Source organism: Musca vetustissima, unplaced genomic scaffold, assembly GCF_032173495.1.
Source record: "Musca vetustissima isolate MV318-11 ecotype Yass unplaced genomic scaffold, APGP_CSIRO_Mvet_v1 utg6369, whole genome shotgun sequence".
NCBI classification, from domain to species: domain Eukaryota; kingdom Metazoa; phylum Arthropoda; class Insecta; order Diptera; family Muscidae; genus Musca; species Musca vetustissima.
In genome coordinates this window covers 974,994-1,001,539 of record NW_026889093.1, presented here as the reverse complement: position 1 = coordinate 1,001,539, position 26,546 = coordinate 974,994, and the positions used below count along the sequence as shown (strand labels likewise).

General features: G+C 35.2%; 3 protein-coding genes across 3 annotated transcripts; 1 reads left to right on the top strand and 2 right to left on the bottom strand.

The window, feature by feature from the left end:
* Nucleotides 1-5,168: 5,168 nt before the first annotated feature.
* On the bottom strand, nucleotides 5,169-14,210 carry LOC133336820 (uncharacterized). The gene is made up of 4 exons (XM_061545098.1): nucleotides 13,903-14,210; nucleotides 13,269-13,846; nucleotides 11,623-11,985; nucleotides 5,169-5,218 (listed from the first exon to the last, which is right to left on the bottom strand). Exons 1-4 carry the CDS (start codon nucleotides 14,208-14,210, stop codon nucleotides 5,169-5,171), a joined length of 1,299 nt encoding a protein of 432 aa, XP_061401082.1.
* Nucleotides 14,211-14,297: 87 nt separating this feature from the next.
* On the bottom strand, nucleotides 14,298-15,543 carry LOC133336835 (mitochondrial ribonuclease P catalytic subunit). The gene is made up of 3 exons (XM_061545113.1): nucleotides 14,950-15,543; nucleotides 14,732-14,868; nucleotides 14,298-14,641 (listed from the first exon to the last, which is right to left on the bottom strand). The coding sequence occupies exons 1-3, from the start codon at nucleotides 15,532-15,534 to the stop codon at nucleotides 14,311-14,313; spliced, it is 1,053 nt and encodes a 350-aa protein (XP_061401097.1). The 5' UTR covers nucleotides 15,535-15,543; the 3' UTR covers nucleotides 14,298-14,310.
* A 2,248-nt stretch (nucleotides 15,544-17,791) lies between these two features.
* LOC133336829 (uncharacterized) lies at nucleotides 17,792-18,374 on the top strand. Its single transcript, XM_061545108.1, has one exon. The coding sequence runs from the start codon at nucleotides 17,846-17,848 to the stop codon at nucleotides 18,371-18,373; it is 528 nt and encodes a 175-aa protein (XP_061401092.1). The 5' UTR covers nucleotides 17,792-17,845; the 3' UTR covers nucleotide 18,374.
* Nucleotides 18,375-26,546: the final 8,172 nt, after the last annotated feature.

The following is a 26,546-nucleotide window of genomic DNA, read 5'->3' as shown; positions in this document are numbered from 1 at the left end:
TCGATGAATTTCAAACAAAAGACAGAATGCAAATGGCGTTCTTTTTCATTCCCTTTTGCAAATGATTAGGCTATTCGCAATCGAAAATGTCACCTTGCAGAAAAAAGGGGTAATCGATAACCGGTAGCCGTCAGGCTATCAATGCATCGACCACAATGCGGGCGATGTTTACGCTGCGCATTGCGTTAACCGGCTGACATAACAAACCCGAACATGTTGACGCAGGCCAGCCGAAGTCTAACTGATTCGGGAAGTCAACCGTGATGTGTAAAAAAGAAAAAAAAATGGGGGAGAACTGCGACCCTGAGATTAAGAATTCTACCGACTGAAATAGCCCTGCGACTACTTGTTTGGTACCATATGCTGCAGGTCTTTCGAATGATAGACCCCTATCGTCCTACCGTTCAAATCCTCAATTTCGTAAAGTGAGTTCCCTACTTTCCGAACAACTCTGCATTTGACAAATTTTCGACATAGTTTTGAATTAAGATGGCGGGAAGCGTCACTCAAAACAAAGTTCCTCCTCAGTATTTCCTGTCCCGGTTTGTAATTAACTTCGCGAGATCGAGTGTTGTAACGTGCTGCCGATTTTTCGAACGAATCGTGCAATTTACTTTTGATCGTATCTCGGACTAAGTGCAAAATATCGTGTTTCGGAACAATATCTACCGTGCCGTCCTCTAGAATCCCAAGTTTGTGTGCCAAATCGTATTCACTCGCATGTGTGATCATGTGTGTGCCAAAAAGTGAAAAATATGGTGTGAAGCCGGTCGAAGTGTGAAGCGTGGATCTTAATGAACATTCGATTGAGGATAAATATCTATCCCAATCCTTTTGATCCTCCGAAACGTAAGATCGAATCGCTGCGATAATGGTCCGATTGACCCTCTCGGATGCATTCGCTTGTGGAGAGTACACCGCGTTACGAATCTGCTTACAACCATACTTTTGTAAAAATGAAGTGAATTCAGTCGAGATAAATTGTTTTCCATTGTCCGAATGGACTAATTGTGGTACACCAAACTTGTGAAATACTTCGGATTCTAGAAATTTAATAACATTTTTCGAATTTGCCTTAGCTAGTGGTTTCAAAAGAACAAACTTCGTCAAGTGATCTAAAACGATAAGTATAAATGCGTTACCTAACCTCGATCTCGGAAACGGTCCAATAAAGTCTATAAAAATCTTTTGCCATGGTCTATGTGTGACGGTTTCATTTCCCATCTTGGCTCTTAAAATTTTATTTGTAGCTTTTGTCTCCTTGCAGACGATACAACCATTGATAAAGTCCCGAACTTGCTTTGCCATTTTAGGCCAATAAAAATACTGTCGAAGTGCCGCGATCGTTCGACCTATACCACAGTGACTAGAAGATTTGTGTGTGTTCTCAATAAGTGATTCGGTTAAGCTACTTGGAACCCAGAGTTTCCAAATGAAATTTTCGTGGACTGAAGTGCCATCAGACGGAAGTGTCTTTTTATAAACAAACGAATCGCAAACTTTAAAATCGGGTAAACTATCTTGATTCTCGAGCACCATGCTAACTATCTGTGAATATTCATCACTTTTAAATTCGGGAGATTCCAAATCAATTAAAGGTTTTTCATCGATAAACATGTTGATTTCGTCCATGTGCAAACGGGATAATGTGTCCGCGACTACATTTTGTGATCCTTTGCGGTGCTGGATATCAAAATTAAAAGCTTGGAGCTTTAGACTCCATCTTGCCAATCGACCGCTGAGATCCTTCTGTCCCATCAACCATTTCAAAGCGCTGTGATCGGTAATTACAGTGAAAGGCATAAGTTCAATAAAAGGACGGAACTTCTTGATAGCACTGATGACAGCTAAGCACTCGCGCTCTGTTACACTGTAATTCCGTTCTGCCTTGGACAACTGAGCGGAATGAAATGCGATGGGACGTTCCAGACCTTCAGCGTCCAGTTGAAACAAGACTGCACCAAGACCCAAATTAGAGGCGTCACATTGGACATAAAATCTTTTATCAAAAACAGGATGGTTCAGTACAGGACTTGTAGTCAAAGCTACTTTCAACTTGTTAAAAGCATCGATGGCCTGATCATGAAAACAAAAAGATTTACCTTTCTTCAACGTGCTTGTGAGAGGAGCTGTAATTTCGGCATAGTTTCGAATGAAACGCCTGAACCAAGAGGCCATTCCTAAAAATCTGCGAACATCGCGTGTGTTCTTAGGAATCGGAATGTCTGTAATGCTGTTTATTTTTGAAGGATCTGGCTTGAGTTTCCCCTCACCGACAATGTATCCTAGATACCGCAACTCTCGACGACAAAATTTCGATTTCTTCAAATTGATGGTCAGGTTTGCTCTGGACAACATCTCTCCTACCTTGCGCAACAGATCGACATGAGTCTCAAAATCTGGCGAAACCACTAAAAGATCGTCAAGGTATACGAAAACCTTGTTCCGCAGTTCCGGTGAGATCACTTTATCCATCAACCGACATAACCGCTGAGCTGCATTACACAACCCGAACGGCATGACAGTGAATTGATAATGTGGTCTCCCCGGTACTGTGAACGCAGTCTTCGGACGGCTGTCAGCTGCCAGAGGTACCTGCCAGAAGGCATCTTTCAAATCTATGCTTGAAATGAAATATGTGTCTTGCAAACGACCTAGCAATGCATCAACAAAAGGTAATGGATATGCATCCTTGATGGTGACCTCATTCAACTTGCGTGCATCCAGACATAACCTATTCTTCTCCCCACGACGCACAAGAGTAACTGGTGAATTCCATGGTGAATTACTCGGCTCGATAACTCCCAAACTAAGCATGCGATCAAGTTCCTGATAAATTAACGATTCCACTGCTGGAGAAACGGGATAGTGACGTTGTTTAACTGGAACGGCATCACCAGTATCGATGACGTGTTCCTCTAAATGAGTTTTCCCCAAACCATATTTGTCAAAATCACGAAAACTTTCTTTACTCTTCTCGAGCAGAGCTATCTGATCATCATTAAGAACATGTAAATCGGAATCATCAACTTTTGGACTGATCTCTAAACTGCTTATAAGCTTCGGAGCAATATTAAATGCTTTCCAGAAATCGACACCGCAATACATAGAGTTTTCGAGACCCGGGATAACATACACTTCCATGGCCTTCGTCATATCATCGAAGGTGAGGTCTACCCTAACTTTTCCGACACAAGTAACACGCTGTCCATTAGCAGTACCTACACTACACTTGAAAACAGGAATAATCTTAAGATTCAATTTTTCAATTAAAGAAATACAATTTTTGCCTAAGCAGGTCACTGTTGCTCCACTATCAAATAATGCCAAAACAGGCTCTCCATTAACTAGAACTTCTCGAAATGGACGAGGATCGTTAAATCCCGATTCAGAAAATTTTGCCGATGAAATAGAAATTCGTTTTAAACGACGGATACGATACCGCTCTCGAGCTTTCAAAATACGTTTGGAAATAAAAATGGGTTTTACGGAAACTTCGGAGTTGAAAATACGCTCACGAACTTTCAAATAGTTTGCCATTCGAATATGAAAAGGCTGAGTTATGTCAGGTTTTGTTTTTGCAGAGTGTTCAGATGGCTTGGTTATAACAAAATTCGGGTCAACAACAAAAGGATCAGTATAAGTAGACTTATCATTTACAGATAGTCAATCTACTGTTTGAGTAGAAACAGACTCAGATTTGGATTCAATTTTCGAACGACTGCCTTGCTTGCATTGACTACACTGAGGAGCAGTAACACCAGGTGCACCACAGCGAAAACAAAATAATGAACGTTGAGAACTGGTGCATTGCTTGAACCCGTGACCGTTTTTACCACAGTTCCAACAATGTCCAGTATCGTTCTTTGAAACACCAATTGGCTTATGTCGCAACCTCAATTCGTCAACTTCTTCAACCAAATCATCTACTTCGGAATCAAAAAGTTCGTTTACTACTCGAGGAGAAAAGTTGCTTCTAGATCGCTGAAAAGATTCCCTATCCAGAAATTCTTCGGCTTTCCTGCACTCGCTACGTAATCCCTCAACTGAATAAGCACCTGCACTAAAGATTAAATGAGCTAATCTGGGTTTCAGACCAGCTTTAATAATATCAATGACCTCGTAATCTTTCAACGGATTGCTCAACTGAGACCTCAAACTAGTTATGGCATCAATATATTGGCTTGCAGATTCCTCCCGACCTTGCTTACGATCCATGATCTGCCTCAACACGTCTAAATTGGACTGATATTTCTGAAATTCACGTATAATAGAAAGTTTTAAATTCGCCAGGTTCATATTCGGATGCAATCTGATTTGTGCCCAGTACCACTGATTTGCACGTCCTTCCAACAAATGATGAAAACCATCTAAAAGATCTTGATCCGAACAACCATAACTTCTCTGGAGTTTCTCCACTCTAAAAATAAAATCCTCCACTTGCGGAGTTTTAGACGTGGCATCAAAACGGATTCCCCATTTACTAATGTACGGATACTTGGGTTTACTGAAATAATCTCGATTCTCATATGATGGCATATAATTGTGGTTAAATCTACCTTGATCATCTTCTCGGCGATTCTGATTGGAATTCCTGTTGAAAGTTGGAAATTCGTGTGGCCAATCTATGTTTCTAGAAGGAGAATTCGACTTTTCCTGAGATAAAAATGTCTGAGATAACGCTGTCTTAACCGCCTGTGCAACTGCCTGCTGCATTTCGCTGCGCATAACCTCAATCATCGACTCCCTGGTCGCACCTAAAGCTGACTCAACTACCTCAACTATTCCTGGACTACTTAATCGACCTTGCGGTTCATTCACACTATTGCCGCGGATTGTCAATGGACTATAGGAAGGCTGACTGATAGAATTTTCGTCTCCCGTGACAGGGGTTGACTGTATCACAGTTTCCTCACCATCTACATCAGGCTGAGTAACTGGAAGTATGCCTGCGGCATGACTGGTAGATGACTCCGTATTTAATTCCATCTCTCCGGTTGCCCTACTGTTGGACCTAGTTGTCCTGCCTTGCGTTTTAGGTGGAAGTGGCATAATCAATAAAATTCAAAAACAAAATTGCAATACCAGAAATACCATTAAAAAAAAAACCAGAAAAATAAATCAATATAAAAAAAAACATGAAAATCAAGCTGAATGCCAAATATAATTTATAATGTAAATGTAGAATAATTGTCTTTGCCGTAATCTAAATTAGAATCTGTAAAATTTAGAAATCTGTTAACCATCAACAATAATTAACATAAAATACCATACAAAAAATATCCAAAAACAAAACGATATGAACCAGATATAAAATCTTCCAAAATGTTCACTGAAATTCCGCAAAAAGAAATCATAAAAATATTGTTCAAAAAAAAGTATAATATATATGTAATGATAAGGTGAAATATGAATATAGGTTAGGTTTCAGCCAAATAAAAGAAACAACAACTTTGTAACCATCAAACATCTGTAAAGATCATCTTAAAAATTTTACCAATAAAATTCTGTTTGTATCAATATACCAAATAAACATATCTAATACCGCAAATTAGTAGCTTGACATAAAAATCTGCAACTAATGACTATGTACTAGCATTGCTTAAAAATATAAAAACAAGAAACTTGACTATATTTTGTCGCAAGATTGAACCTTGTTATATACACAACTGTTCAAGACGAACAAAATAGTTTATAAGAAGATGGAGATCTTATAACAATTGCATGCATGGATTTGTTTCTGAAGCAACTGAGCATTATAATTTAATAATACCTCAGGACTCAAAAATCAAACCGATGACACTAAAAATCAAAATTTGCTTCTACGTTGGGCGCCATTTTGTAACAGGAATCGGCGAGAGTTTATTATGGCTATGTGTCATACTCAGCTGTTGTTGGTATGCCATTAATTGTGTTTATTTTTACTTCGGCTTAGCTCATCGTCCTCACCAGACCATGCACAATAGTATATCAAAAAAAAATATCATTAAGAAGTCACGAAAACGATACAGATGCTTGATGTTGTTGTTGTGGGTACCCCAGATGGTGGATGGGTACCTTGAGCCCTCCCACGGATTTCTTCAAAATCCCCTGCGGGTTTCTTATTTTACCGGAAACCCCCTAAAAACATTTTTATTTGGCTGAACCTACCTTATTTCACCTTTTGAATAAATCACTAATACATGACTATTTCACTTCATCATTACAGAAATTCATTATTCCCTTTTATTTGCATTGGGATTTTTATAAACATTACATAGGAATATAAATATATATCTATTAATATATATACTTATATATAGGAACAAAATATTTATGAGGCTTTATGTTTATCCCCATATAAATTCAACAAAAAGAAATATGTAAGAAAATAAGAATTTGTAAAATAAATCTCGACCCTATTGAGCTCAAGAGGTAAGATATTCGGTCACCTTCTAGACCGGGTATGACTGGAAAGCTATTGGTATTTAATAGGGATCAACATTTACATACGATTATAATGAGACTCCAGAAAATATAATATTAAGAAATATGAATGGCAATTAGGTTAATGTAATTAATTATTAATTATTAGATAATTGAAATATCAAATAAATTTAAATTTAAATAATTATTTTAATGATAAATTACAATTCAAATAATTAATGTATTAGTCTTCAAAGAATTTCACTCGTCCAGCGAGTTTAAAATAATTAATTATATAAATGATTTGATTTTGAAATTATTATTATTTAATAAATTTAATTTAACCAGATTTAATAAATAATATAAAAAGTTAAAACTATCTAATAAATTTCAATCATCAACTCACTTAGACAACTATCGTTGCTTATAGCTGTACTGTACTGTACTCGAATTTTAGAAACAACAAAAAAAAAATGAAACGAAGACACATGTGATTTTAAAGTAACGGTCCTATGCCGTTATATTTGTACTATATATATACATATGTACTTATGTACAATATATGTTTTTCACATCGGCTGTCCGTCGATGGATATGTTAGAAATAATAGTATTCGTATTTTCCTGCCTGTGGCAGAAAAATGCGAATAACTAATTATGATACAATTTTGTTCACCAAATGCTTACTGTGGTGATGGGGGAAGCGCACCCAGGCCTTACAAAAAAAAGGAAATCAGCAACTGGAAGCTGGAGTTTGTTGGAAGGGTGTCTATGGTTGATGCTGGTTAATGGTGATGTCCACTGTTAATGGTTTTTCGGTGGTGATAATTTTCAGTGGGTTGTGGTCAATATCAATGGGTTATGGTGGTGGTAAATTTCAGTGGGCTGTGGTGGTGGTCACTTGCAATGAGTTGGAGTGGTGGTCACGTTAAATTGATTTGGAGTGGTGGTGACTTTAAATTGATTTGGAGTGGTGGTGCCGGGGAACAAAATTGATATTGGCAATGGTAGCGTTGGGCAATAGGAGCTGGTTTAGGTCGAAGCCTACGTGCCCAGTGAAATACTTTTAAAAGAAAATCCCGGACGCCGTTACCAATGGTGATTGTTGTTGGAGCACACACTTTTATTTTAGAAATTTATAATTTGCACAATTCACTTTTTATTATTTGTTCCTTGCTCAATTGCCGCCTCGATGAATTTCAAACAAAAGACAGAATGCAAATGGCGTTCTTTTTCATTCCCTTTTGCAAATGATTAGGCTATTCGCAATCGAAAATGTCACCTTGCAGAAAAAAGGGGTAATCGATAACCGGTAGCCGTCAGGCTATCAATGCATCGACCACAATGCGGGCGATGTTTACGCTGCGCATTGCGTTAACCGGCTGACATAACAAAGCATATTTAAATTCATTTTAAAACTAAACAGTTCATATACTAACATAATATATGGATTTTAATTAACAAACTACAAAGCAGAAAAGGCTCCCCAGCCATGTAAAAATAAAGCAGTAAAGACTATTGTTGGTAATATCTAAGCAAAAGAACTGAATAAAGTCGCATCTACCATTAAAAATTAAAAAAAAATTAAAAAATACATTAGTCCAGCATGTAATTAACAGCAAAATCTTCAAACTTGCGTTGAAATACACTGCGCGAAAAAGAAAAATGTCGTAGTTCAACAGGAAGTTGATTCCACAAACGTGACGAACGAATAATAAAAGATCTTTCATATAAACAAGTGGAATAGCGCGGGAAAATTAACTGAGTGTTCCTGGTAGATCTAGAGAAAACAAGTCGATCACGCAGGACACCGGGAAGATCTAAAGTGACAGATTTATATAGAAATGAAATAACTCTTTTCTTTACGAAAACAGAAAACGGTACTCCTAGAAATTCAGCCGCATAAGCTGAAACATGATCTGATCGACGTAAATTATAAACGTACCTTACAACCATATTGAACAATTTTTCCTATTTTGTTAAAATGCTCATGTGTGGTGCCAGATACAACTTCTATACCATAAGAAATAAGCGATATTAACAGAGAATTAGCAAGATTTCTCTTTACAAATCGTGGCAAATAGAATTCAGTTGAGTATAATTTTCGAAGAATATTCATTACTCTAGGGTGTAGAGCATCAATATGAGCAGAAAAATCAAGTTTGCTATCAACAATAACTCCTAAGCACTTTATGCGATCAACGAACTCAATAATTAATACATTAACACGTATATCTATACTATTGAGGCGACATAAAGGACCATATCCCATTGCTTTTGTCTTTGTAACATTTATTACTAGGTTATTATTACATAACCAACGCGATACTGCGGACAAGGTATTGTTAATGTTAAACTTCAATAGGGAACTAGATTTGCCATTAAAAAATAAGTGAATATCATCGGCATATAAAAACGGTCGACATCCGCTATTATGTAAACAGTTACCAATGTCATTCACGTATAAAACAAAAAGAAGGGGACCTAAAATTGAACCTTGAGGTACACCACTGTATATATTAAGTTTATTAGAAGTCTTGCCATTTAATGAAACATACTGGGAACGCCCAGACAAATAGGAGAGAACTAAATTACAAGCTGTATAATCAAAAGCATAATTAGATCGTAGTTTTTGAATTAGTCTCGAATAATCTACACAATCAAATGCCTTGGATAAGTCCAAGGCCACGAGAACACCACTTTCACCTCCATCAATTGTCTCTCTGATAAGATCAGTTAAGTCTACTAAGAGAGATGTAGTACTGAGCCCACGCCTGAAACCATATTGGTATTCATTTATATATTTCCGCTCATCAATAAATTCTTGAATTTGCTCCAATATGAGGTGCTCGGCAACTTTTGAAAGTGCGGGTAAAATGCTTATTGGTCTCATATTTTCTATAGTCGGTGTTTCTTTAACTTTGGGAATGGGGACTACTCTAGCAACTTTCCACGCTTGCGGAAAGACCGATGTAGTAAACATAGTGTTAAAAAAGTGGGTCAAATGCCTAGATATGTATGGGTAAATCAGTTTTAAAAATTTAATAGGTATACCATCTATACCCACAGATTGGGACTTAACCCGCTGAAAAGCTTTAAAAACATCAATTTCAAAAACACAATTAAATGATAAAGTATATTCTTGTCTATCAATATCGGGTAAATCTACATACGCATTGCTAATACTGTTGTTCTCAGTAAAATATGAATTTAAAACATCAACATCTAAATCAGTTGTAAAGTTAGTGTCACTACCAACGATACCGCCGGAACGAAGCTGTCTCCAAATCTGTGTCGCGTTTAACCCATTAAAATATTTGACGTAATATTTCTTACGTTCATTTCTAAGAACACTCTTAGCTTTGTTCCTAAGAGTGCGATACACAGCCTTATTCTGCTGCGTAGGATATTTTAAATAGTTCCTGTAGGCAATATCTCGCAATGAACTTGAAAGTATTATAGGTCTACTGTTTAACCATGGTTCCATGCAAGACACTATACGTTTTTTAACAATAGGGACGAAAGAAAATAGATTCGCAATAAGGAAATCAAGAAATGAAAGCTGTGTATCAACATCAGATGTTCTATAAATAGTACCAAAATCAACTTCAACTATATAATTATGTAAACTGTCCCAATCAATATTTTTGTAGTCACGGTGCTCAAAAAAGTGTTGTGTGGAAGTAATATTAACATCGATGGCACCGAAGATTAAGGAATGATGTGAAATAGAAGGAACTTGTACTTGATCGTTGAAAACGAAAGAGCATGATTGGCTATGAGCAAAATAGTCAATTAAGGAAACAGAGTCCGTAGCGATATTCAAATGCGAAGGCAACGAGTTATGACCAATAGAAAGACCTAGACGGAGGCAAATACTCCTCATTTCAGACGATTTGGAAATGTCGAATAGGTTGCAATTAAAGTCGCCGGCAATAACAATATACTCGTATTGAGATAAAATCTGTTGGTGTGTCTCCTCAAAGCTAGATATGTTGCCGTGTGGCAAATACACCACACCAAATAGAATCTAAAATAATTTCGATAAAAATAGACTCGCAAACACCAGGATTATCAGATCGAAAAACTATCTTGTGCTTAAAACCATTTATAACGTAAATACCCACCCCTCCTCCTCTAACACTTGGACGGTCATTGCGGACGAAAGAGTAACCGGGTATAGAAACAGCTTTCGACGATATATAGGGTTTCAACCAAGTTTCAGAAACAGCAAAGAAAGTCAGACCACTGTTACACAAAAGTCTTTTAAGTTCGCCTAAGGTGGTGCTGTAATTAGACGGACGAAGGCTCTGGCAATTTAGATGGCCGAAAGACATATAGTTTTTATATGGACTCAATCTGTTCTTAAGATAAGACGAATTACCAACAATAGGACCAAGATCACTATTTGATAACATTGAAATATGACAAAAATGTAATGGTGGGGAACCAAATTGCTAGTAAAACTGAGATCATGATGAAATTTTATTAAAGCAACAATAAAAAATGGAAAAAAATAGTTCAAAACAAGAATGAAGAAAAAAAAATTAATTATTCAAAAATATTCATCCCAGGAAAAACTATAAAAACTACTCGAAAATCGCCAAGTATAACTAAATATGCAAAAAAAAAACAGTAGCAGTAAACGGTGGGGGGGGGGGGAGTTATAATAATGAAGAGAAAGCATCTTGTTACAAAAGACTCTCACAATCACCGATTCTCAGAACTCGTTCATTTCCGTCAGGAAACACAGCATTCACTGCAGGTTCATCACCATTAATCAGTACGAACTTTTTTAGTTTGCCTTGATTTCTAAGCTTCCTACAAACATACATTAACCTAGCAGAAGCAGGTGTGAGGTGGTCGTCTAAATAGACGTTAGTTTGAAGATTGCCGCCGATAACAGCATTCAACTTTATTGGAGGCCCCCGACGATAGTTAGCCATAATAGTGTCCCTTAAGAACACAGAATTAAATTTTACTAAAACGGACGTACCACCAGCGAAATAACAGCAATGTTGCATATCTATTGGATTAAGGTAAACATTGCATATAGATGCAATTCTAGTGACAACGTCACTAATATTACGAAGTCCATTAGGCAATCCATTAATTACGACATTCGACCGATTTAGACGACGTTGAAGAATACCGTTCTCTATCTCCATATTCTCAATTCTTCTCTGAAGAGCATTTATAGTGGAAATGGTGGATCTACATATTGCCATTTCTCCTTTAATGTCATCTAGCGACGTAGATATGGAGCCAATCTTGTCCTCACACTTCTTAACATCGTCAGTAACTTTGCGCAAACCATCCAAAAATTCCTGACGGAAAGAAGCAACAACACCATCCACAACGCTTTGAAAATCGACGACGTATGCTTGCATTTGCTGTTCAATTTTAGATTTCAACGCTGTAGCCATATCATTAACTACTTCAGTTACATGGCTTATAACATCGTTATCACCGGTCGAAACAGCATCACTACACGAAGGTGTATCCTTTTTAGAGCAGGCATTACACTTGTACACCAACCCTTTCTTAGATTTGACTTCGCTGTCACTCATACCAATACATACTGGATGGAAGTAATTTGGACAATCTGAGCATCCCACACTGTAAACTTTTCCTATCGTTTTACGACGGATAGGACAAGTATATATTTTTGGTTTCATTGCCGGCGCCATCGTTACGTCAAATCAAAATGTAAACAAATGTCGTATCAAAACAAACAGCAAACTTCTTCTTCTTCTGTTATGTGGCGCAGCCGTGCAGCCGTTGTTTGTTTTTTTTAACAAAACAGCGAAAATATGTTCTAATCAGCAAAACTTCAATTGACAGCAGTGCGCAACGTAAAAAACTTTATTAACAACGCTTTTTTTACTATAAAAACTGTATATTAATCGTGTTTAATAATTTTTCCCGAGAGCAACGCACAAATTTAGCAATTCATTTCAGTGTTGCCAATATCCAATTAATTAAAACAAACAATTAAAAAACAAATCATTAGACTTTGGTTTACCTTTTTGCGGAAGTGCCCATATATGGACAGACCAGTATTTCGTTGTTTTTAAAGCTGACCCTCTTTTTACTAAAAGTTTGGCTGATTCAGTCACTCAAATTATAAAAAAGTAGGAATTGAAAAATGTGTATTCCTTTTTTCCTGAGGTGACACACAAAATGAAACCCTTTCAATCTGGTGAATTGTATTAATTTTTAAAGTTGTCAATAAATAATTTTGAGTATACAAATAATAAAATTGTGACGAAATAGAACAAAACTGAATTTACGATTTAAAATTTGATTTTTTAGACAAAAATAATTTTTTTTGGAAGAATGATTAAAGAGTTTGCCATACACTAGTCAATCACACACATATACAAAGGGGTTCATCGGCATGACGGCATGATATATAGTGTGTGGGGCCCTTAAAATATTTTTTAATGTTTGTGTTCCGGAACACTAACGCTACCGTTTTTTTTTGCGAACACTGATTTAAGCACAATTAAAAAACAAATCATTAGACTTTGGTTTACCTTTTTGCGGAAGTGCCCATATATGGACAGACCAGTATTTCGTTGTTTTTAAAGCTGACCCTCTTTTTACTAAAAGTTTCAGTCACTCAAATTATAAAAAAGTAGGAATTGAAAAATGTGTATTCCTTTTTTCCTGAGGGACGGGAAATCTTTTCGAAAATCTTTACATGATGTTAATGAGATATTCAATTTATTTATTCAAAACAATTTATCACAAAACCTCTTTCGTACATTTGAAATTCAATCATAATTCGAATTGGTCATTATTTTAACAAGCAAATCATTTTTTTTAATCGACCTTTAAGTCATTCACCTCTTTATTTACATGATCTATAACTGACATCTTGACATTTATCAAACTTTTTTAATTTGGCAAATTTTTCATTTCCACCCTTTTCGTTAGTTGTCATTTTTGCTTGTATTTTCTTTTCAGCTGCACACATTAAACGCTCTCTTATGTAATTATCCATATCGAAATCAACTTTGATCGGATGACTATCATCCGTGCTACGTCGTGTTGAGGCTGAGTCTAGGGCCTTTATTATTAAACTGAGTATGGCATGAGATAGCCGGTGATAGACTTCATAGTCATTGCCCTCCGGGGTGTTGTAATAAATTGCCGCTTGACTATTTGGTTGGACGCCAATCGCCAATAGAATATTACAAAATATACCACGTTGCATACGAGCATAGGGATCAACCAGGGTTGGTGGTATGCGCATTGTTGTGGCCAGTTTGGCAATGAAATCAGCAAATTTCTTAACCACAACATTTAGATATTGTAGGCGGGATTGACGTTCCAGTTTTGTAAGCATTGCATAGTAAATTTCTTGTTTACGTTTTGCTATATCTTCTTTTTGTAGATCTTTGATTTTATTTTGCCGTATGACCTTTTCTAAATCGCTGTAATCGCAAAATTAATTTAATATCTTTTTGATTATTTAATTTGTGTGTCTTACTCTGTTGTAATTGTCTGAAATTTGCTAGCCAAATATCTTAAACGTTCTCCACGCTCTGGGGGCTCAACAACATTTGCAAATTCCTCCGCTGTGTGGACAACATCGGTTTTCTTTGGTTTTGCCAACATTTCTGTATATGGACTTGCTTTGGGCGTTTTAACGGGCACATATGACATTTGATCGACATACGATTTTAATTTATTGATATTTTCATTATAACGATGCTCTTCAAATGTCTGACCTTCGTCCTCCGTTGCTTCGTGTTCACTCTCTGATGATGATAAAGGCTGATCCCAAGTAGTCGCCATTTTTAGTACAATTTAAATTTTGAATATTTCGCTCTTAATCGTAATAAAACAAAAAAGTGAAAATAAGTTTTGTCAACAAATTCAAAGTTTGTTTTTTTTTCTATTTATTTATTTTAATACACATCCAGTGTTCGGGTATATCAAAACTATCAGGTACATGTTGTTCATATTCTTGTTTGTAGGGGACATGCCAATGTTGTTGAACTTTGTGGGCGCATATCAGGTGCCGTATTGGCTCTTTGACAAGTATTTTACCGCTTTCGGTCTGTGTAATCAGGGAATACTGATGTTCCTGCTGCCATCGTCGAAATATGACTTTTAGATCGGGACCCAATAAATGCGCATGCTGTCTCATGAAATCTCGTGAAAAGAAGTCGGTTGTTTGGCCACTTTTTAGTGTGGCATACAGCATAAAGGGATCATCCTGAGAGCTATATTAATGAATGATTAAGTGAGTGAGATTCGTTTGGTCTCCATACTCTATACCATAGTTTGGAAAGTTTTTCCTTAAGAATACTTACAGATCATTTGCCAAAAACACTGCAGCGTTTTCTTTCACATATTGCATTGTCTTTTGGGGCCATTTATTCATGTGTTTCCGTCCCAAAACCAACACATGTTTGTTCCGATTTTTGAAATATTTTACCACGGATGCTAACTGGAAAATGGGAAATTATTGTAAAGATTTTTGGAAATATTGTTTAGCTGATATATGATTTTTTTTAATATTTCTACATACCAAATTAGCTAAAGCTTGTGGCGGTTTCTTACTACCCATTGAATAGGCTACATTCAAGCCATCTATAACACAGTCGTATGGACCAGTTCGTTCAATATATTCACCGAAACGTTTCACTTCTTCTGGTGTAGATTTTTGAAAGACATCTTTACGTATTAGAACCTTTTCCAAAAATGCATCCTGCAGTTTTTGAAAATCATCATCAGAGAGTGATACATTTTCTAAATGATGACCACACGAAACACATTTGCCCTGACGTTTTAATTTAGTTAGGGACACATCTAACAGCTTTGGGTGCTGGCATGCCAATTCATGTATAGCATTTGCTGTTTTCTTCGTCACAACCACATCGTGTGTTTTCAAGAAACCGAAGAGTTTTTCCAATTCCTTTGTGAATGTGATTAAATCCTTTGTAATGAGTTGTAGGTACGTGAGAAAAACTTCACATTTAGGCTGCTTCCGTTCTTCCAACATTTGCTGTAATAGCTTCCAGCCCAATTCCAAATCTTGCATACGAAATGCTTTGATTATCATCTCATTGAATACTGGTAAACTAGGTGCAGCAGTTAACTTCATCATTTCCATAAGCTCAACACCATCACGCCACTGTTCGGTGCAAACTATTCCATGAACAAGATTCTCACATGACAGGGAATCTAAGACATCATGTTTTCGTCGGATATTTTGATATATTTCTAATATTTCGTTCCGCTCTTCCATGGTCAAGGAATTCTCGCTACCACCCCTGGCATGATAGACACTGTTATAAATACGTAACAATTTACCCAAAGTGGCATCGTTCGGTTCAACACCATTCGCCCGTAAATGTTTGACATAACTTTTGGCCAGTGCCAATTGTTGCGATTCGTTGCAGATGCCAACAATAACCGCATCCACATTGTTTCTATTAATGTGTTTGTAGTTTTTAATTAATAAATCTTTTAAATTCTGCCATTCCGAATTTGTTAGTTCCGAACGATTTTTTAAATATGTTGCTTTAACTTCGGCCAATTGATCCACCTTGGCTATCACATGTGGTCTTCTGAAGTTGCTCGAACTACGTATATTGGTAAACAGGATAGATTTATTCAAGTATAATCCAAAACGCAAAAATTTATTTAAATTCATTTTTTTTATATACCGACCGATATATAGCGGCTTTTTCTATACAAATATTTATAGGTTATTTTAGACTATTATGATTCAGTCAGCTGTTGTTTGTTTATTTCGGCAAGTCTACAAAAAATAAATAATGGGTGGCACTGAACATTATAGATGTGGATACATATCTCTGAGAATGTATAACACTGTGCAACAAACTTCAAAATTGTAGGATATGATGTATTTGGCAATATTAATGATATCAATGCGAGGAATATTTTTGTCTAATACGTTAACCTTCAGTTAATGATTGAAACCGTATTTAAAACGGGGTTACAATAGATCAGAATAGTCTACAAAATGAAAACGTCAAAATGTCGTTTTAAAAGGATGGTATAAAGAACGGTATAATTATTACAAGGTAGGGCACATCTACCAACTGATTACAATTTTTTCTCATGGTGGCTTGTTCCATCAAATCAAAATACAAACTTTGTGCATATGTGTATTTTTTTGAATATTATGTCAAATAAATTAAAATATATTTAAATTTAATTGAAATGAAAATGATGTTTTTAACGCATCCATCTGGAAGTAATTACTTTGTTGTGGATGAAACAAATATTTCATGGTATTCCTTACTGGATTTTGGAAAGAAATCATAATCTTTCATTCATTATTCGCGTTTTAGTTAAATAACCATAACCACTTGTTGCGTATATATATTTTATATATGGCAGAAGAAGTCACCTCCTATATACTTGCTTTTTTGTTATTCAACTCAAGCTCCCCTACCTTGTATTATTGTACCATGGTATATAGGACTATAATATTCATCATAGTGTCAATTTTAAATTTTACTATAAGACTCAAAACAAACTATTTATTTAAATTTAATATTTTTTTAGAAATTTACAATATAAACTTTACAGTGTCTAGTATGATGAGTAATCATTATACAGTGAATAGCTCTGGCACTAGTTGATTAGTTGTTTTATGTGAATCACTCAATTGAACTGTACAACTCGGACAGTTTTCGTGTGTGTCAACAGTCATTTTATCTTCTCCCCCATTCTTTAGCAAGTGGAACGTTTTTCATTTTAATTGGTTGAGAACAACCCTGTGAAACCAGCTGGGTATCAGCTGAATTAAACTTGAGAAAAAACAGCTGACTCCGTTAGCTGGGCGACCCTTATTAATGGATCATATTACGTTCAAATGCCCGAATATCAACATCAACATACGTCTTTTCCTAATGCAAAAACTACAAAATGTTGACATACACCAAACTTCAATCGACATCATATTAAAATCGAACAACGTCAAAGCTTACTTCGCTTTATGGAAATATTACAAAGATGCAGACATCAAAATCTAAGAATTAAAAAACAATTCATAACTACAATTTTACACGTGAAAAAGACCAAATTTACAATATTCCCAAAAAATATATATTAATACCCGTGAAAGTGGCAATATAGACATAGTGTCTCGTGTCACTTTATAATTCCTCCCCTAATTATGGTGGAATTGACATATGGCAACGTATGTCTGAAGAAGAAGAAGACCTTATTAATGGATGTTGATACAACTCTAATCAGTCCAAGCTACCACCAGAAACAAACAGAACAAAACAAAAGCTTTACCATTTGCGAAAGAGGTTCTCCAAAAACCAACAACATTAAGGTATAGTGTATCGTGCTAACAAAATTAGATCGTGAAATAAATAACAAACATCATATATCCAAAGAGGCGTAATGTGTCAATTGTAAATAATTAAATACGTTAAAAAGACATGAACTCGTTGCGTAACCTCTTTAGTTCGCGTACACTAAACTACCTCCGGCAAAATGGACAAAATGCGCTTATTAACATCACACAACCGGTGGACACTGCCGCCCAGACCAACCCAAACACCGGAGCTGAGGTGAAGAAAATCGATCAAAATCGGCCAAAAGAACCTTTGCTAATACCAAAAACAATACTAGATGCCACCGTCTTTACGGGCAAGAAACTGCCAGCAACTTCGTCCGGATCAATCTCGCCAACAACGCTTCAACAATATCGTCGGATGTCGCGTAAAATTCACATAGTCTATCGTTGTAAAATTTGTAATACCCGAAACAGCAAAAAGGTTTCCGAAGAGGCATATACAAGCGGTGTTGTGATCCTACAGTGCGATGGCTGTTCCATAAATCATTTGATCATCGACAATGTGGGATGGTTTACAAATACGAAGGGTAAAAGTTTTGATGAGGTGCTTGCCGAGAATAGCAACAATGTTAAAGTCATTAGAGTTAATGAAAAGGGTGAATTAATTTAGTGTTAAACAAAAAACAAAAGGAGAAACTACATAGATTTTTAAGTTTTTTATAGTGGTTTGTTTTTGTTATTGTAAATGTTTAAAAGAAATATACTATTTGGTTCGTTTATTTGAACTTTTGTATTTTTTCGAATACTTTTTGGTTTTTATTTTTTTGCATTACTCATTGGAGAAACAAATAATTTTATTTTTATATAAATGCAAAATGTTTTTTAATAATTGTTTTATAATAAAAAGAATCTTATCAACAAGTGATCACGGAATTTGTGTGTTTTATTATTTTTAATTTCTTGGAATCGTCTTACCCCTTACCGCGTAAATAGGGTAGCTATAAATACGCGTGGCATTAGCAGCCCCCACCACTGTTGCCTTTTTTGTTTTGTTTGTTGGTGCGTAAGGCGGCCATGACAGACAAATTTGTTTATCAAAAAAAAAACGAGTTGTTTTTTTTGTTGTTATATTTATATAGTGAAATTAACAAATTGTTGTTGGAGATGGGGTGGCCGTAGTGTATAGTATAGAATTGTGAAATGTCGTTCTTGAGCAGTTAACAGATTCTAGATGTAAACAACCGAACCAAATTGCGTTTTAAGAATTGGAAAAGTTTCCGTATAATAAAAACAACAACAATTATTATTAATAATTGAAATCAAAATTAACTATACAGTATGAGATTCTTTCCGCGTTAATAATTAATAGGATCTGACTGAAGATCAAGCCATTTACGACAACCTATTGACAGTTGGAAAAATGGGGATTATCAGCATCAAAAGAACTACTAGGGCAAAATTTTCTGAATGTTGCCCCCAAAGAATATATATTATTTCATTTATATGAAACTTGAACATTTAGACGATAGCAAAATGGGCATGTTGTTAGTTCGCCGCATAATGTCATTCGCCTGCCTCCACAAAGAACCTTTCAACAGTATATGAATGGATAGAGGCCAGTACTCGCGTTCTTCATCCAGCTGTATGTTAGATATAATCTGATTTCCCTTCTACATTTTCCCAGGTTATGACCATCATTTCAGTTCATTCTGATATATGGTTTTGACAAATTCCAACGATACACGCGAACTAGGTAGACAAAATTATTAAGTTCTATGCCGCCCCCTGAAATGGTGAGAATTCATCTAGTGACACAAAATTATGGTTCCTCCATCCCTTATTAAGCAACCCAGTCTGAACATCCTTCCTCAGAGACACATCCTTGAAAACAACACAAAATTATGCACTCCGAATTGCAACGGACTGTGTACAGATGACAGGTGTCTATCACATCTGTGAAGGCACCATTATGCCGCTATCTGTTCCTGTTCCTTAAATGCTATCATGGTGGTGGCTAATCAACCTACGCGACATCTATGTCAGGACTTCAGATGTTATCTGAAGTCATCCAAGGTGGTAATAAATAATATAAATGCAAAGCCCTAACGACACATAATTTTTTTAATTGTTCATCCGAACCAAAAATGTCTCTATCCAATTTTGTTCTTCTATTAACAAATAAATTTTTTCCATTTTCTGCCATTATTAAGGAACCAAAAATTTCAGGAACGATCTTTCAACTACTACAACCATATGTCAGAATGGGTCGTACCCAGTTATTTTTAATAGTTCGCTTGACTTAAGTAAAACACATAAAGCCTTTCTTTGTCCGCTCGACAATATATCTAGTTTTAACTGTGATCATACATTGTAAGTAAGGTACTAGTGCTACCAGGTATCTGTTTTATCTACAGCTTTGAAATTAGCAAAACACATCTCTCAACTCCCTCATATTTTATCGATATCCTATTTTAATTGCAATCACGTATATAATTTTGTATGTGTGTGGCGTGCTAATAACAATTGAAATCTGTTGCTATGTGGTAATAATAGTTGGTTTGGAACGGGAAGTTAAAATTAAAATTTGAATTTATTGTCGCATGAAGGTATACAAAACTTGGTACATATTTTTTTCAACATAAAAAGATAGAATTCATTTTTTTCTTTTGGGATATAAGAGGAACACATGTTTTCATTAATAAATCAATTGTTAAAAAAATAAATCAATAAAAAATTACATAAAAATCATATATAATATAGGTTGGTTGTGGTATATACCAAGGAATAAAGAAAATACACATTAATTTCAATACCTTTTTGAAAGGTAAGTAAACCTGTAAAAATAAAATTAAAATTAAAAATGTATGTATATAGAAAATAAAATAAAAATTAATAAAATATTGGCATACCGTCAGTCAGTATATAAATGTCGATTTGAATAAAATAAAAGTGTGTGGCCGGCAGGAACACTTTTATTCTAATTACTAGTTGCCATAAGACCAAGGCACTGCAGTAAATTCGGTGAACATAACAGCGGTAATTCATCCAGATGTACCGTTTGGACACACTTAAAAAATACTTGTTTCAATTGAGGGGCCTGATTACTGGTGGTATTATTCAGCAGACCGATGGCCATTTCCTCTAGTACGGGTATACGATAATGATATTGTGTATTATCGTTTGTAAAACTCTCCATATAATCGGAAAACATTGTCCAATCGGATTTCATTATTATGGCGACCAGCGCATCAATTACCGGTGTAGATCTATCACGACTGCGCTTCAACATGAGACGACAGGCATTCACGGGACTTAGACCACATTTGACCAATGAATCGAAAAGTAAAATTAGATTGTCAGCTTGTTCCGGATAACGTTCACAGTCATTTACCATTTTCAGTAGTATCATGCGATTATTACGTAGTGTGTGTATGTTACAAAATATACTGAAAAATTGTCGATATAATTTGTGATGATTATACACGAAGGAATAGGCTGTATTAAAATCCGATATGTTCAGGGCGTTTAGTGTTTGTAATACCACATCGGTGTCATTAATTTGATGGGACTTTTTACAGAACAGTGGGTTGTGGCATAAATTTGCAAGATGTTCCAGACATGTTATACCAAATATTGCTGCTACATTTCTAATGCCATAAGAGGAACAATGCTGTCGATTTGCATCACTGGTAATGGTAGGAGGAGGACTAAGGCCACTTTTAACTGTTTGTTGTTGTTGTGGTTCTGATTCTTTAATTGCCAGTATATCGGCGGGAACATTATTAAAAGTACATTTAAATATAGTTTGTTGTTTTTGTATTGATGTTGTGGCAGCAGGTGGGATGAGGAGGGACGTCTCTTGTTTAGAATTTTCCTTTGCTACTATTGTAGTAGCAACAGCAGTATTAGATTCATTCTTTATTATTCGATTAATATTTGAATAATTTGTATTCGGTGGTTTCAGCATAGCATAATAATCTTTAATTTTGATACTATCAGTATTCAACGAAGGCATTTTGACCAACTGTACAATGGGATGATTGTGTTTGTCAGGTATTTTGTTAGTATTATTGTGACTTTTGGTGTTGGTGGAGGAGCTAGTGGCAACTGTTGGATTTATTTTCTTCGGTATTTTAAAATGTTTAAATATTTCTGCTGAGGCTGGATTATGTTTGTCATTCGAATTTAAAATATTATCTAAATTGGGAAATTTAGGCACCTCAGTTGAACTCTTATTACTCGTTGTTGTGTTAATATCTAAGAGAGGTGTTATGATGTCTTTGTTGTTGCTGTTTTCCGATAACATTAATGATGAATTTTGGTAACGGTCCTCATTGGGAGAGCTTGGAAAAATAATATATTAATGGAAAAATTGCAATAAATCTTGCTGTGGGGTAATTACTAAGTTGATTTTTTAATATGTATATTATTTACAATCTAATTTTGTTAGTATCTCAAAAGTTTACAGATTTAGTTAGAAATTAAAAATAAATAAAAAGGATTTTTTTTCTTACTCGAAACCACAGGATGAAGTATCCAATACGAGAGCATCTAAATCATCATCGTCTTCCTCAAAATTTAATATATCCTCTTCCTCCATTTTGGACTCTAGTTCTAGCAGAGACATTTGTAATTCAGGCCACTTATTTTTTGTTGTATTACCTAGGTAAATTTATAAAAATATAAAATAAATAAGATAATACGAAACAATACATATTTAACCAAAAATCACATTTATAATAGAAAATGTCTCATGTCTTGGGATACATGATCTGTAGAGTAAATACTTTTTCGAAGAAATATATCATGTAATAAATTGTTTGTGAGAAATGTATCATGCGATACATTTTGTCTCTTTCAATAGATGTCTCATACAATAAATTTTCTATTGCTAAATGTATCATACAATAGATTTGTTTAAAAAATGTGTTAAGCCATACATTATTTTCGTTTAGTTTTAATGTAATTCAAGGAGATCACGCCCAATAATGATGTGTAAAATAGATTTGAGAACCCTTGAAAACCATAAATGACAAATTTCGATGAAAGCGTGGTTAGAAACTATAAATATCGAAATGGTATCGTTATATTTGTGCCATGGTTAAAGGGAATTCGTGAAACTACTAGGTTTTGAGTAATCATATTAGAAATGACTTTTTGAGTAAATTATGAATATTAAAAAATACACACACTTATAATTTTAACTTACTTTTTTCTTGCTGTACATTTTTATTCCCATTATTCTCCAACACATGAGAACTGCTTGTGTTTTTCTCATCTTGCAACTCACTTTCATTTGGAACAATCTCATCATCACTGTCGTCAACAACAGACTTAGTTTTTGTGTTACTATGTTCCACGTTTTTATCGCCATTTTTCATAAACTCATTATCAGCTTGTTCATCCATTTCAACATTAACGATTTCATCAGTTATATCCAAAATTTCATAATTATTTCTAAACTCATTACCACTTTGAATTTTGGCCCCATTATTGGACTCCATTGCAGTAACATGTTCAACTCTTATATTATCATTTGTAGACTCATCACTGTCGTTCTCTACCACTTCAACAACGACCGCATTATTTGCATCATTGACAATTTCATCTTCACTTTCAGAAATTTCTAATGGTGGAAATGTATCACAATCTTTTTCGTCTGCGTTTAAAGGATCATGGGTTTCATTTTTAAAATTGAGATTATTCGGCGGCTGACAGTCCAACAAATTAATTGTTGATGATTCATAGAATGATTCCGGCAGGGTTTTGTTATAATTAACTCTATCAGTTTGTTGATAGGTGTAATCTAATTTATGTTTTTCATCATCATTCAATTTTTCGTGGAACATAATTTTGTTTTCATCGACTTTATCGTTATTAAACGGCGTTTGCTGCTGCTGTTTTTGTTGTTCAGTAGAAATTGTTGTATTTAAAATACTTTGAAATTGATTTATTGTTGCCACAGTTTCGGAGTTTTGACAATTTTTAGGTGAAGGAATTTCCTTCAGATTTAATGGCTTACAAAGATCAATAATAACAGTTTCATCTGTTATATCCAAACAATCGACCATTTCAATATCTTGGAAGACATTTTCATGACTTTGGTTTTGTTTCGGAGGATCCGGGCTATTTTCATTACACGACGCATTGTTTAAATCTAGAGAATCCTTCCTGATTAATATTTCATTTTGTTGAGTATTTACATCTCTGTTTTCTTTAGACGCATTGCTTAAGTTTAAAGGATCAGCAGGAGCCACGAAAATTCCAAGATTTTCATTATTATACAACTGGTATTTGCTTGTTTCAATTGTACAATTGTTATTATTTGCCATTGTCTTGTCTCCAGTCTCAACTGGACTTGCACCACTCATCATAGTCAGATCATCAATATTTTGATTTAATGCATCCGCCGTTCCATTTGACATGTCGTCATCCTGTAATGCTTTTTCATCACCTTGCTTCCGTTGTTGTGGCACATAGATGGTATTCTCTTTAGACATATTGCTTAAATCTAAAGGATCACCCAATAAAACACTTTCTTGATTTTCGCCAGTGTGCATCACGTCTGAAATGTTTGTTTCAATTGTACAGTTGTTATTATTTTCCATTGGCATGTCTGTAGTAGCCAATGGGCATGCTACTTCAGCTGTGGAACCATCACCGACAATAGAAATGTTCAGCGAATTTGTATTGTTATTGAGGTCATTCGAGTGATCATCAAAGGATTTATTTTCTTCAAGTTTCTCAACAATTTTCGCTAATGCATTATCCTTTACCAACTTGTTATTCTCAATATTGTCGTCTTCATGGCATTCCAATTGTTCTTGAGTTTTATTGTTTTGATTAACCCCCTCTAATTTGATAGAATTATCAACATCTTCTTTTACTATTTTATCATTTGTTTCATCCGATCTTTCAGGTTGTTCCGGTATTGTAATGACAATTATATTATTGGTTTCATTGTGTTTAATTTCCTCGCAAACGTTTAAAAATCCTTGCTTGGATTTGTTAACAATCTTTGGTTGTGTAATTTTCTTAGCAATGCCATCTTCATGATTATCACATGTCTTATCATCATCTATTATCGCCTCCTTAATGGCCGTGTTATTTGTTGTTTCATTGTCCAATAATTCCTTATCACTATCCGGAATTATGGTTATTGTAATTTGTTCCCTTTGATTTTTCAAACAACTATTGACCGCCGCCAAGGGATCAGGATTATTTGTTATTGTAATACGACGCTTACGTATTTTACCCGCACAATTAATAATAGTTGGTGTATTTATATTTAAATCCGGCTGTCTTGGAGATGCAAATTGTTGTTTTTCCAAAACACTTTCAGTTTTGTTTTCCTCCTTTTCATTTGATTTGGTGGTATCCTTAAATAAAAAAGAGGACAAAATTATTATTGTGAATTGAATTGATTTACTTATTCAATTAAACATGAAATAAATAAACTTTATGTGTTTTTTAGAATAGCAGCGTCTTTTATAGAAATGTTTATCGGTGTCAGGCACTTGGAATAAAAACCGTTTCACAGAGGTCGGGACGTGGCAATCCTTACACTTGGTACAAGGTATGTAATTGAAATCACGCATGTGACTATATGCTAACCCATTTTGATTATGATTAGTCATCCTAGATGGATGAAATACCGCCTATCTCTCTGAACGGTCTTGTAATATACACCGACGATTCCCAAAATTAAAAAAACGACGGATTATATCCATCGAAATGGTCAAAACAAGAAGATCCTATGACTATATGACTATATTTGGTAAATTTCTACTAATCATCAGATATTATGTGCTATGACAATTCTGATACGAAGACCGAATTGGTGGTACGTATGCTATGTTTGGGAGCCAAATACCACGGTATAATCCTTGAATACAAATGGATGCGGTCTGCCAAGATGGTTGGTGCAAATTGTCGCGGTCTGTCAAGATGGATGGGGCAGTTGCTTTTTTTGTCGTAACTACAAATAACCCAATTAAGCGGCTGAATTAGTCAAATAACGTAGGATAAATTATCTGGAACCGGTGCCTATATTTGTCGATATCAACGGGGCTTTTAAGGCTATAAATTCAAAAGCGGCACATGAGTAAATACCAAATGGTTCATGGCACTGCAGCACGATTTATGCCGAATCGGTAATATTTGTGAAATTGGCGGCAAATTATAGATCGATCTTCAGATTGTTAGCTCACTTAGACTACCTAAGGGTATTACATTGACAATATCCGAAATATTTAACCAAATACGTTGTTATTATTAAAAACCGATGAAATTTCTGAGGAGAAATACAGTGAGAATTTGTCAATTGATTAAATATTGTTGAGCGCCAGTATTAGAAGAAGTGTGAATTAAAAAAAAAAGCGGCACATGAGTAAATACCAAATGGTTCATGGCACTGCAGCACTATTTATGCCGAATCGGTAATATTTGTGAAATTGGCGGCAAATTATAGACAATTGTTAGCTCACTTAGACTACCTAAGGGTATTACATTGACAATATCCGATATTTAACCAAATACGTTGTTATTATTAAAAACCGATGAAATTTCTGAGGAGAAATACAGTGAGAATTTGTCAATTGATTAAATATTGTTGAGCGCCAATATTAGAAGAAGTGTGAATTAAAATTGTCCGGTTAGAGGATTAATGGCTTGAGTAACTTGAATGAAGAACCCCAAATGCAGGTTAGAAGGCTAAAAGTCATTGATCATCTACAGATGTCTAACAATTCGAAGCAATTGTTTGGCTGATATAAGATTGATGCTATAACACTTTCCTAGACGATTTAGATGTCGTCATTTTTTTATACAGACGGATCCAAGAT

What these genes read in the sequence shown, in the direction of transcription:
- LOC133336820 (XM_061545098.1), bottom strand. Translation starts at nt 14,210, where the DNA reads ATGGCGACTACTTGGGATCAGCCTTTATCATCATCAGAGAGTGAACAC. An exon ending in TTTCAGACAATTACAACAGA is followed by an intron (nt 13,847 to 13,902) that starts GTAAGACACACA and finishes TTGCGATTACAG; the next exon opens with CGATTTAGAAAAGGTCATAC. An exon ending in TAAAGGAGAAATGGCAATAT is followed by an intron (nt 5,219 to 11,622) that starts GTAGATCCACCA and finishes TAAATTTTACAG; the next exon opens with ATTCTAATTTAGATTACGGC.
- LOC133336835 (XM_061545113.1), bottom strand. Translation starts at nt 15,534, where the DNA reads ATGGAAATGATGAAGTTAACTGCTGCACCTAGTTTACCAGTATTCAAT. An exon ending in CACAAGCTTTAGCTAATTTG is followed by an intron (nt 14,869 to 14,949) that starts GTATGTAGAAAT and finishes CCCATTTTCCAG; the next exon opens with TTAGCATCCGTGGTAAAATA. An exon ending in GTGTTTTTGGCAAATGATCT is followed by an intron (nt 14,642 to 14,731) that starts GTAAGTATTCTT and finishes TCATTAATATAG; the next exon opens with CTCTCAGGATGATCCCTTTA.
- LOC133336829 (XM_061545108.1), top strand. Translation starts at nt 17,846, where the DNA reads ATGAACTCGTTGCGTAACCTCTTTAGTTCGCGTACACTAAACTACCTC.